We start from the raw sequence: 13205 nt of genomic DNA, 5'->3' as shown, positions 1-13205 counted from the left end.
TTTAGTGTCTGTCTCTCTGACAACAGGATTTCATTTTGTATGTATATTTTACTCATTTGTATCTCTGGGGCTTAGAATAGTGACACATAAGTGCTTGGTAAATTTTTGTTAGCTGCCTGGAAGGTGTTGGAGTTAATCAAGGTCGAAGAAGAGGCAGTCCTGGTTAGAGGACTTGGAATGTTGTCAACCTGGCCCTGAGGTCCTAACCAAGTGGAACCAGGAACCAGATCAAAATGTGCCCATTAGAGAAGTCACTCAGAGGTGGCTCACCTCTGCAGCTGGGCCAAAAAGTGCCAAAACAGCAGGTTGTGTCCTGGGCTTGGAGCACCTAGAGTATGAGACAAGGTCATGAGGTTTCCCCTCCAGAAGAAGCATAGTAACTAGAGTTCAACCCATCAGCATATCAACAGTCAACAGGACCCCTCCTCCTGTTTGGGTGACATTTGGGGGCAATGAATTGTGTAGGGACAACTGATAAGACCAGCTCTAATCCAGATATTAAGTAGGTTCCAAAGACGAATCCAGGCAGAAGTCAGAACCAGGCAGAGATGAGAACCAGACCAGGGACTGAGCTGAGCCTGAGGCTAAATGAGCATGGGAGAGTGCTGCAGGGATGAGCCAGGCAGGACCAGACAGGCTCTTTGTTTGGGTGGGAAGCACATCTGGTGTGCATTACCCTTTGCTGTCTGGGAGCAGAACTGCATACTCCTAACAGGAAACAGCTCAGGAGCTGTCATCCCAGGACCTGCTCACAGTGGGATTCCAAGAAGAGGGGCCCCAAAGGAGCCCCCCTCCCCCATCTTCTTGGGGCTGTTGCAGATATGCCTTTAGTAGCCAGTTTTTATAAGGACCACCCAAAGCTCCCATTGTCTCAAAAACCAGGTGCAAATAGTTCTCCCTGATGCACAGGTCCTTTCCAAACTCAGCTCTCCACCAGGGTTCTTCTTGGGTCAGACTCCCAGGTGTCCTCCCATCCAACCCCAAAGACATTCCTACCTCCTTACTTTTGCCCAGTACCCTCCTCTTTACCAATCAAAAATTACACTATATTCAATAGACACAATAACTCCATTTGGTTTTCTGTAAGCCTGCCCTGATGTTGAGTACATAGTATTTTCTCTTTTTTAGTATTTATTTTTTTAGTGGTAGTTGGACATAATACCTTCATTTTATTTATTTATTCATTTTAAGTGGTGCTGAGGATCGAACCCAGGGCCTCACACGGGCTAAGTGAGCGCTCTACCACTGAGCCACAATCCCAGCCCCAAATACATAGTATTTTCAATCCCCATAGTACAACCTTGGACTTGATGTTGTCTAATTCTTGTTCTCAGGTAGTTAGTGTTGTACATTGTCCCTGTGACTAGATTATAGGGCCTTTGAACATAGGGGACATGTCTCTTGTAACATATATTCCATACCATCCAACAAAGTTCTGGGGGCAGCCAGGTGCAGTGGTGCACACCTGTAATCTCAGCAGCTTGAGAGCCTAAGGCAGGAGGATCATGATTTAAAAGCCTATCTCAGCAACTTAGTGAGGCCCTAAGCAACTCAGCAAGACCCAATCTCTACATAAAATATAAAAAAGGACTGGGGATATCCCTTGTGTCTCAGTGATTAGTGCCCCTGGATTCAATCCATAGTACCAAAAAAAAAAAAAAAAATCTGGGAGCATAATAGCTATTTGCTAGCTTCAGCCCTGTCCCATCCAAGAAAGGAAAAGGGAGGACAAGGTGACACCTTTGGTGTCCAAGCCAGCTTGGTAAAAAACAGGAAACAGGATCTAACTACTGTATAGTTTTTATTTTTAAACTTTAGGAAATAAGAAGAGAACAGTCTATCTGTACATCCAAAGGCACACTCCTAGGAAATACTGTGTCCACATCTCCTTTCAAAACTTTTCTACCTGACCACCTGCATTGTCTTTCTAGAAAAACATCTGGCCTATGTGTCATCCCCTCTGGGTGTTTCTTCTACCCACTGATGACACTGAGCAAGAGAATGAATTAGTCCCAATGAAATGATTCAATGGGTATTTCAGGTAGCATGAAAGTCTGGTAGGGAGTGTGCATTTGCATGAGTATTTCACTATAGTAGGGCAAGCTCATTACAATCTGGAATGTCTTCTTGAGACTGAAGGTGTAGCTTAGTGGTAGAGCATTTACTTAGCATGCACCAGGGCTCCAAATTCAAACCACAGTAGTGCAAAAAGAAAGAAAAAAATGTCTTCTAGGAGGAAAGCAAAACATAAAGCCATGTGATAATCTATACAAATTTTATTTTGATATCAATTTGTATGGAAACAAGCAGGTGTCAGCATTATGCAGGCACATTAAAAGGGAAAGAAAAAACTCCAGTGATAATTTGTATTTACAACATTTGGTTTCAACAAGGACAGGAAGCTTTACTGTTAGCTTCCTGTGGGAACTCCAGTTTCTGCACCTTCCCCTGCTGTCTCTCAGCATCTCGATACAACAGAGATTTCTGGGCCTTCAATCGGCAAGCCAGGCACATGAAAATTGACTCCACGTTCTGGCTCTCTTTGGGGTCCTTGGCTGATGTCTCAAACAAGAGCATGTTGTGGGCATCAGCAAATTTCAGGGCTAGGTTGGAGGGCACCTGAATCTGTTCCCTCAAGTCACACTTGTTGCCCACAAGCACCTTCGGAACTAGTGGGGGCACAGCATGCCCATTGCATTCTTGGATCCACATTTTGAGGTTGGTGAAGGAGGTCATCTTGGTGACATCATAGACAAAGACCACTGCATGCACATTGCGGTAGTAATGCTCAACCATGCTTTTACGAAAGCGTTCCTGACCTGCTGTGTCCCACACCTGAACCTGGAAGATACAAAAACCCATATGTGGAGTCAGAAAAGGAAACATAAACAGACAAAAGAAAATATGGTCTTGTAGCATAAGAAAATGAGGTTACGGGGCTGGCATTGTTGCTCAGTGGTAGAGCGCTTGCCTAATGTGTGAGGCACTGGATTCAATCCTCAGCACCACATAAAATTAATTAATTAATTAATTAATTAAAGGTATTGTGTCCATCTACAACTAAAAAACAAAAAACAAAAAAAAAAAAGAAAAGAAAATGTGGTTACAAGCCCCGACATAGGAAGTGGTTCTTGACAGATAAGCAGAATGGACTTATCAAAGTACAGACAGAAATTTTAGGGTTTGTCAAGTTTTTCTTAAGATTATTAGTTGCAAATAGAGTTGAAAATCTGAAGGCTTTTAGTTTAAACACTGGGGCATAAATTGGTCAAATTTTCTGGAGGGTACTTTGGCAATATTATCCAAGAAATATTCACAAATTTTGGAGTTTGTAATCCCCCTTCCAGAAATCTATACAAAAGACGTAACAGAGATGTGCTCAAAATTCTGCACAAAGATCTTAACCATGGTATTATTTATACTCTTCTAAAAACAGGAAACAATCTAAATGCTCACTAGGAAGCAAAAGTGTATAGCTATTCAATGGGCTATTATGCAGCCATTAAAAATAATGTTTCCAAAGAATAAATGATAAGAGAAATGCTCACAAAGTACAAGGAAGTGAAAAACAAAAGAATAGATACAAGATTTTTCAGGATTTGAGGTATAACTCAGTGGTAGAAAACCTGGGTTCAATCCCCAACACCACCAAAAAAATTCATATGCTATTGTCTTGATTTTTAATAAAACATGAAACATAAACATATGTATAGGAAAGAATGGAAGTGTATATAGAACATTAATGGTTATATATATTTATGGGCAGCAGGACTATAGGTGACTTTTTTTTGTATTTTCCAAGGTTTCTACCATAAATATGCATTGCTTTATTTGGAATTTTTTTCTTTTTCTTTTCGTTTTTTCAGTGCTGGGGATTGAACCCTGTGCCTTTTTTCATGCTAGGCTGGCACAGAACTACATCCCCAGCCATATTACATTACTTTTTAAAGAAAGCAAAGTTAGTGTTAAAATCTCACCTTTCAGCTGAATTTATTTAAGTCACTGGAATTTTCTTCTGCACTTTGACCTTTTTTAATTTTTTTATACTGGGGATTGAATCCAGGGGTACTTAGCCACTGGGCCACGTCCCCAGCCCTTTTTATTTTTTGAGACAGTGTCTCAATAAGTTTCTTGGGGCCTAAGTTGCTGAGGCTGGCCTCAAACTTGTGATCCTCCTGCCTCAGCCTTCCAAGTCACTGGGATTATAGGCATGTGCCACTGTGCCCGGCTGGCTTTTTTTGATAAGACCAATTTATAAAGGAAAAAAAGCTGGTATCACTAACATGCACAAAGAGAACACCCAGGGAACACACACACTCAAGCCCAATCCTTTTGCCCTTTATACATCCAACATCTTGGACAAGAGACATTCATGCTCAGAGTGATGGTCCCAATGCCCTATACAATTCTCGGCTATCAAATAAAATTTGATTATGGCCACTAATTGATTACTATGGCTTTTAAAACAATGTATAGCCTTTGTTTGGAGTTAGTGGTCCATAAATATAATCTAGTAAATATAATTGAATCACTTTGCTGAGTGAAGATCTTACAGGGCCCCAGAGTCATCATTCTGAACATCAGTTTTCATTGTCCTGGCTCTCCTTCATCATCCTCTACTGACATGGCTTCAAATGTCTCCAGCATAACCCCCTCTTCTATTTCATTTTTCATGTCCCTTGGTCAGACCTTCCCCTCCTTGCTCTTGGACTACAGTATTCTTTTGATTTCTGGATATATCCACTCCACTGTCTTCTGAATGCTACTTTCAAACTAGCCTTCCCAAATCCCCACTTGTATCTGAATGTCATCTTATACTTCAGGAAATTATAGTGGCCCTCTACTGTGTGTGACTTCAAATGGAAAATTTTCTGTCTGCCATAAGTTGACTCTCCCAACCTGGATTCAGACTATTCAGGTAGCTACACCTGGTTCATTTGATCCTGCTAGTCCACCCTTCTACTGTAGATTTGCTTGCCCCCTCTTTGCCCTATCCAAATCCCACCCATTCTTGAAGGCTAAGCTCATATCTCCATCTTCTTTCTTCCTCAAACTTTCTAAATATCTCTCTCTGTCTCTCTCTCTCCCTCCCTCCCTCTCCCCCCCCCTCTCTAGTACCAGGGATTGAACCTAAGGGCACCTAACAACTGAGTCACATCTCCAGCCCTTTTTATGTTTTATCTTGAGACAGGGTCTTGCTAAGTTGCTTAGAGTCTTGCTGAGTTGCTGAGGATGGCCTTGAACTTGTGATCCACTTGCCTCCTGAGCCACTGGGATTATAGGCATGTGCTAGTGCACCTGGCTAATTTCCCCACTTTCTATACAATTTTTTTTCCTTAGGAATTTCTTTTGCATTTTGAGTCTGTATCATACCATTTAGAATATATTTGTGTTCTCTGATTGTCTCCTCAGTGCTCTTGGCACCTCTCCAGCTAGACTGTAAGCAGTCTTTTTCTACATCAGATCACTCACCATCAAGGTTTTCATTATCATCAAAAGCACTATTGGCCTGAGCCACCAAAACTACAAACAGTCTGGCAGTCTAGGTATCTGCCAAGGCCATTTCAGAGAGAATATATGACTTTTGTTACATAGAAAAACCTATGTCCTTGAAGATAGATTTGCTTCTGCAAAGACAAAAGATTTTCATTTCTTCCACCTCTCTGATGCTATGAACAGGATGAAAGGGGAAGTAGGCTGAGAAAGGACTGGAGGTCATGGGGAAGGGAGCAGGTCTAGCCCAGGAATATCATTACCACTTGGCTCCTGATCTCCACTTCCCACCCTGCCCCCCAGTAGTCTTAACTCTCCCTCCTGCCTCTGAGTAAGGCTGAATCCCTATCAGCCCTCAGGCATGTGGCAGATGCTTTAACACCATGAGCTCAGGACTCTAAAAATACCTGCCACTAGCAGGAACACGGGTGGGAGTGTGTGAGGTGTTTGAGGCTGAGTAAGGTTGGCTGTTTGGCTTTTCTTTGGCTTCCTAATTGTGTATACCACCCAAGTTGCTGGAACTGCAGGGAGGGCCCTCTCTGCTGGAGACCTCCTCTGCCTTTCCAAGGGTATTGCTATCAAGAGCCTCCTTCTGGAAGCTTTTATTTGGAGGCTCAGAATTTCAACAGTAGGCATTGCTCCCAATCCAGCTCTTTAAAAACCTAATCTAAGTTATTTGCACCCCTGTCTGTGGTGAGAGGTAAGCCTGGAAGCAGGCTGCTCCCAGCAGTGCAGTCTCAGAGCCCTCAGAAAAGGAGCAATAGCTGTTAGGTTCACCAGATATGGGAAATGATCTCCTTGTGTTTTGGGGTTCAGTGTTCTGTTCTTCTCACCATTTTTATAACCCCTGGCCCATGTCCTTTCCATAAATATCACCTCTACCCTGTGTGCAGGGATGACCACACCCTCTTAGACACACACACACCCCAGATCCTCATTTCTCTCAGAGGGCCAGTGGGGTATAGTGGAGTCAAATCAACGTGTCTGCATTTCATGGCCCAAATTATGTAATTGTTGGGTGTCCTTAGGAAAGTTAATTTCCCTATCTTCAGTGTCCTTATCTGCATAAATGAAGATAGCAGTAGCTATCATGTGAGCATTAACATTCCTTGTAAGTACATGACATTATGACTAAATATAGTCAGCCCTCAGTATCCCCAGCAGCTTGGTTCTAGAATCCTTGGAGGATGCCCAAATCGTGGAAGTTCAAGTCCACTATGCAAAATGCTGTTATATTTGTATATAACCTATACTCATCCTCCCATATTCTTTAAATCATGTTTAGATTATTTATAATACCTAATACAAAGTAAATGCTAAAAAATGGTTGTTATAATGTATTATTTAGGGGAGAATGACAAAAATGTTTGCACATGTTCAGTACAGATGCACGTTTTTTTTTAAATGCCAAGGGGGGTTCATGCCATGGACTGAACTCAGAAGCACTCAACCACTGAGCCACATCCCCAGCCCTATTTTGTACTTTATTTAGAGACAGGGTCTCACTGAGTTGCCTAGTGCCTTGCAGTTGCTGAGACTGGCTTTGAACTTGTGATCCTCCTGCCTCAGCCTCCCAAGCTGCTGGGATTACAGGCATGCACCACCACACCCAGCTGAAAAAAAAAAGATTTTTTTTGTAGTTGCAGATAGGCAAAATACCTTTATTTTACTTATTTATTTTATGTGGTGTTAAGGATCAAACTCAATGCCTCACACATGCTAGGCAAGCACTCCACCACTGAGCTACAGCCCCAGCTGAAGATGCAATTTTTCGAATAATTTTACCCCTTGGTTAGTTGGATCCTTACATGTGGAACCCATGGATACAGAGGACCAACTGTCTGAGAAGCCCAGAAACCCCACCACTGAATCTGGATGGACAACTGATTGGATGCTATTGGAAAGGCATCATTCCAGCTCTTCTCCTTAGTATTTGAGTAAAAGACTAAGAAAGTAATTTAACCACCCTCAACTGAGCCACACTTTCTTCCTCTGCACAATGGGAACTCATTCTCTCATGGTGGCTGGAATGAGCCAGTGAAATAATATGAGAAAGAGCTTCTGCAAAATGTAAAGTTCTCTGTAAATATTAGTTGTTATTCTCTGAAAGCTCAGCAGCCCTCCCCATTAGTCTTGCTCCTTGGATCTTTTGGGTTTCATCCTGGAAAGCACAGAAAGCTTGGCTTCTCCAAACTGAAATACAGCCAAGGCAAAGGCAATCCTGTGGGGAGACAGAGAGGAATGTGGTCAACATGCCATGGGGGGCCAGAGGCAGGTGGGTGCCAGAAGAGGGTTGCAGGGCACAGCATGGGGAACCGCCAAAGATCAATTGAACATTTTTAACCATTTTCCTGGGGCTATCCCTACCTATGAAAGATTTAGCAAGCCTTGCATCCCCTGCACGTGCTCTTAGCTGACATGGGTATTTCTTTTCTCTAGGGAACATATCTTTCTACAGATGAGGCATGAATGTCCTTTTGTTGGAGGCTGATGGGGGAGGGTAAAAGTGCAAAAAAGGGAGACAAATATATTTCTAACCTTTGGGGGACACCCCAGTGGGTGATGGGAAAAGTTTAAAAGAAATCCTTTTTCAACTAGCTGGATTGTCTATCTGCATCTAAGATACACACACAAAGCTGATACAGAATGGCAAAGGAGAACAGAGACAAAGAGAAACACACAGAGAAAAAGCAGCAGCCAGGGAGACAAACACACACACACACACTGATGGATAATTAACCATTAAGCTAACTGGCAGAGGATGGGAGGAAGCTCAGAAGCCCTAAGGAAGACATGATGTCATTCTGACTGCAGGCAGCTTCTGAGGAACACTGAGCTCAGCCTTCATCCATTCGCTATAGTAATCCAAGACAGTGTTTTGTTCTCAGTGATCAGCAGAGGAAGAGAAATCCACAGTCCTAGGCTGCACCTGCCACAGCCACAACTGACCTGCAGTTTGCCTGGCTCTGAGGGCTGGGACAGAAAGGGTACCCAGCCTGGTGAAGGAAACAAACTAAACAGGAGGGCTTCTATCATGAGAATTTATCAATAATGGCTGAAAAATTAGTTTCTGAGTTTCCCTTCTACTTCTTACCCCCCAAACCCTATTCATTGTTTTCTGAGGCTTTTCCTCATTTTCCTTTCTTTCTTTCTTTTCTTCTATCTTCTTTTGTGGTGCTGTGGATGGAATCCAGGGCCTCACTCATGTTAAGTTAAGTGATCTACCACTACATCCCCAGCCCTTTCCAGTGCTTTTAGACTGAGGCAGACTCAATATGGTTTAGTTAAACCTGTGACAGACACATAGAGAAGTTCCGTCCTACCTTTTAGGGTTAGGCAATGCCTCCACCCTTCTTAGACTGATATCAGAAAAAGCTGTCAGCTTTCCCATATGATGTCCCTCTGTGTGTTGTTACAAGTAACCTTGTAGGTTGGATGGACTAGTGGTGATTTATATGTTCTTCAAAGCATGATGCATGAAAATAGCACAAGAAAGGGAATTAGACTTGAGTTGCAGGCCTGCTCCTGTTTGATCTTGGGCATGTTTCTCTCTCTCTGAGCCTCAGTTTTCTATCTATAAAATTATTACATTGGATTAGAGAATCTCTAAGTTCTCTTCTATCTTGGAATATGTTCTAATTCTCATGCCCAAGGTGCAAAAAGCAAAACCCATGGACTCTAAGTGCTCTGAGTTATTTTTCTCCAGTGCTGAAGATGGAAACCAGAGCCTCATCCTTGCTAGGCAAGCACTCTTTAACTGAGCTACAAGCCCAGCCCTAAAGGAGACATCTTGAAGGCTCCTGGGTCCTTGGGATACATCTTTGGGATGGCAAGACTGGTTGCCTCCCCCTGAGCACACTTCCCAATCTAGAGACTGGATATTGCTACGTAGAGCACAGCACAGAGGTAAAGAGCATGGGCTCTGAATCTGGGTTGAAATCCTGACCCTGTTACAAGGAAAGCAAGATACAAAGAGGGGAAAAATGCTTGAGAGTGAGAATCAAAGACAGAAGCTCAGATCCATGTGTCATTGGGCAAGTTATTTCTTTTCCAACTTTAATCTCCTTATCTGTACAATGGGGATGATAACAGTCCTAATTTCCTAGGGTTGCTGTGAGTATCAAATAAGACAATGTGTGTAAAGTACCTAGACTGGGCTCCTTGTTAATTCAATAAATCAAAGTTGTTTACTAGTATTGCTCTTCTTGAGGTCATTTTCACCAGGAAACACTGGATTGTAAATGTTGTGATGATGTGGGGGTGGGGGTCATAGTGAGAGGAGAGACCAAATGGGGCTTCAATCCCCTAGGGATGGCCCTGGTGATTAAGAGTGTAGCTTCAACTACAGCAAATCAGTCATTTCCCAGTAGGCACTGTCTTATGTGCTATTCTGGGACACAGGGAGGCAGTCCATGAGAGACCACACCCTACCCTTGGGCACAAGACAAGAGCTCCTTAAGACTTCTCTAGCATTCTCCTGCCAGGGCTGGGATTTTATGACCTGACAGCCTTGTATTGCTGCTGGCTGTGGTCTAGGGCTATCTCAACTTGTCACATTGGACTTTTCTCCCTCCCCTGAAGGGGGAAGCCTTTGGCAGCCATCTCCTAGCATGGTTTTGGCACTTGTTCCTTGAGAAACTCCAGGTCAGCCAGATGATGAAGCAAAATCTTCTCCTATCTAGATCATGTGCCAGCTGCCAGGCTCTTCTATCTTCCCACAGACATGCTGGTCTCTTGACTGCTGGCTCTGGCCTTGATGTTGAAGCAGCTTTACAAGAAGCAGGTTCACCATCTCCCCATTCCCATACTCCACTTAGAGTTACTACAGAATCTGTCCTCAGAGGGGCTCCTTCTTGAGCAGTGTCACAAGGCTTTGTCCTCTTGAAAATATCATCTTCCCAAAAAAGCCCGTGTTAAGCACTTATCTGCACGTGGTGGTGTGCTGAGCTCTGTTTCTAGTGAGTCACACTGTCACAGACTCTGCCCTCTGGGAAAAAGTCTGGAATCTTTGGCAGAGGCTGTGAAACCTAGTTGGGCTAAGCATAAGGGTATTAGAAGGGAAGAACATTTTTAAAAAATCTCCCTGAGGCCATTGGGTAGCAAGCAGGGTCCATTCTTCACCTCCCATTCCTCACTTTCATACTTCTTTCTCTCCTCTCTTCTTTTCCCCTCCCCTAGACTCCCCAGTACTTCCTTTATCCTCCACCCAAATTTCAAATGAATTTAATTCCCCACTTTTAAATCCAGGGTATCAACATTTAAGGATTTTTGAGAGTTTAAGAGCCCATCCATATATTTCCACTTTGGGGGAAAAAGCATATTTTAGACATTACAGAATCTTACAGCCTTACATTAAAGAAGCTAGACATACTAGAGGAACATCAAACATGATGCAAACATCAAAATGAGAGTCCCAGGAAAATATAGGGATAATTAACTACCTTGACTTTAAAAGGGTGTGTAGCAATCCCCCCCCCCTGAAAAAAAATGCAAGAAGAAAAAAGATCACAAATTCAAAAGAATGCTCTATCTTCCTGGGCTGGGGTTGTAGCTCAGTGGTAGAGTGCTTGCTTTGCACCTGTGAGGAACTGGGTTCTATCCTCAGCACCACATAAAGATAAATAAATAAAATAAAGGTACTGTTTCCATCTACAACTCAAAACATAGACCCTAGTACTCTGCCTTATCAATATTGAGCTGCTCATCTTCCTGACATCTAGTGCCTTGGCCTGGTTTCTGAAGCCATTTTAAACACACTCATTTTAGCTGGGCATGGTGGCAAATACCTGTAATCCCAATGATTCTGGAAGCTATAGGATTGCAGTTCGAGGTCACCCTCAGCAATTTCAGAAAGCATTAAGCAACTTAGCAAGACCTTGTCTTAAAATATAAAATAAAAAGGGCTGGGGATGTTGCTCAGTGGTTAAGCACCTATGGGTTTAATCCCTGGTACCAAAAAAAGAAAAAACAACCCACATTTATTTTAATAATCAAGGAGTCTTGCATATTTGGGAGTGTTTCATCAGTCTCCCCAGTTGCTCAGTCTTTCTTTCCACTTCACAGTGGCCTTGCAGTTTCTTTGGCTGTTTGACCATAGGCTCAGGGAAAGGCCAACTGTGAGTCCAGAGGGTCTCCAGGGTCCCTAGTGCCTCTTTCTTTCTTTTTTTTTTTTTTTGGTGGGGATTGAACCCAGGGCCTTGTGCATGTGAAGCAAGCACTCTATCAAGTAAGCTATATCCCCAGCACCCCCTAGTGCTTTTCAGGAGCTTCTTTTCCCATCATCCTGCCCCGTTCTCTCCTCCCATGGCAAGTTGCCCTTGCCATGTCCTCCCTCCTGCCACCCTTTGCACATTGACATATTTCTGTCCTATCGAATTTCTGCATTTTCTGAACTAAATGTGAGTACAAATGATCAGACAAGAATATTTTGTACTTAGCCTATTTGATAAACTAATGGGGGAAAAGGCACTTTCTTTGGCCCTTGGTTAAGGTGCTCAGCAGCTTTTGCAAAGGCCTTCTGAACAATACCAACAACCAATGGGCAGTTCATTCATTAGGTACCCCCAGACAAGTAAAGAAAATATCATTTGAGAAAGACTGTTCCCCAAGAACAAGTTTTGTCTATTAGAAAGGTCCAGCAGGTGATCCAGTCTCAATCCTTAAAAGGGTTCATGGCTTTGTGCATAAACACCCTACTCCACCCCAATTCCAACTCAGTCCTAATCTTAACTAATAAAGTGCAATTTAAAATAAGCAGCTTTCATTCTCTGTGGATTTCCATGCTTTCCTTCCCTCTGATGCCACCTGGCTTAGCAAAAGTGGGGTTTTTTTTTCAGCCTATTGGCACTCAAGAGGTATAAGAGACTTCAAGATTGTGTAAAGTGCTTTGGGATCCATCCCACAGACTAGAACCAAGGGATGCCTCCCGCCTCCCTCTGCCCTCAGGTGCCGCTGCTCCTCCTCAGTAGGTCAGGGTCAAGGATGAAATCAAACATGCTTTTCCTGGCACAAACTGTCAGGCAGGGCAAAAGGTAAGAATGCAACCACTCCCACTTGCATTAAAAAAATTGGGTGAGGTGGGGACCAGGTTCAGTGAGAGAGAAGAAAAGGGATGAGGAAGTGTGGAGGGTCTTGGGGCTCAGCAAGCTTCTATTCAGCCAATGCTGGGCATTTGCAACCACTAGAGCTATCCCTCAGGCGAAGCCCCTTCCCAGCTCCCTCCCTTCCCAGATCTGACCAGCTAGATCACCTTGATCTTCTCGCCCTCGATTTCCACGGTTTTCTCCCTGAAATCCACACCGATGGTGGCTTCAGTCTTGTCTGGGAAGGTTCCCCCACAGAAACGGAAGGTCAGGCAGGTCTTGCCCACGTTGGAGTCCCCAATCACGATGATTTTGAAGATGCGAATCTGCACGTACTGGTCCAGCGATGAGTCGAGCTCCAAGGATGCTAGGCCAGCGGCTGAAGCGGGCTGCAGGTTCCCATGGCCCAGGATGGGCTGCGCCATCTCCCCGGGACCGGACTGGGGCCCCAACCCCCCTCGAGGGCTCCACACAAAGAAAGGGCCACGTTAGTGCGCTCGAGACGAGCGAGCTTTGTGCGTGTGTGTGCGTGTCTGTGAGTGTGTGTCCGCCCGTGTGTGCGTGCGCCGGCAACGTGTGTGCGCGCGCGCGCGCGTGAAGGGGGTGCCTCTCACCCTAGGCCCCCTCCTC

General features: G+C 43.9%; 1 protein-coding gene across 1 annotated transcript; it reads right to left on the bottom strand.

The window, feature by feature from the left end:
* Positions 1 to 2315: 2315 nt before the first annotated feature.
* On the bottom strand, positions 2316 to 13000 carry Rab33a (RAB33A, member RAS oncogene family). Its single transcript, XM_027940063.2, has 2 exons — positions 12743 to 13000; positions 2316 to 2841 (listed from the first exon to the last, which is right to left on the bottom strand). Exons 1-2 carry the CDS (start codon positions 12998 to 13000, stop codon positions 2386 to 2388), a joined length of 714 nt encoding a protein of 237 aa, XP_027795864.1. The 3' UTR covers positions 2316 to 2385.
* Positions 13001 to 13205: the final 205 nt, after the last annotated feature.

The sequence above is a fragment of the Marmota flaviventris genome, chromosome X, assembly GCF_047511675.1.
Source record: "Marmota flaviventris isolate mMarFla1 chromosome X, mMarFla1.hap1, whole genome shotgun sequence".
NCBI lineage: Eukaryota > Metazoa > Chordata > Mammalia > Rodentia > Sciuridae > Marmota > Marmota flaviventris.
This window is presented reverse-complemented; position numbering and strand designations above follow the sequence as displayed.

Excerpts from the sequence above, each read along its gene's own strand:
- Rab33a (XM_027940063.2), bottom strand. The coding sequence starts at position 13,000 with ATGGCGCAGCCCATCCTGGGCCATGGGAACCTGCAGCCCGCTTCAGCC. Across the intron at positions 2,842-12,742 it reads TCGAGGGCGAGAAGATCAAG|GTTCAGGTGTGGGACACAGC; the intron begins GTGATCTAGCTG and ends TGTATCTTCCAG.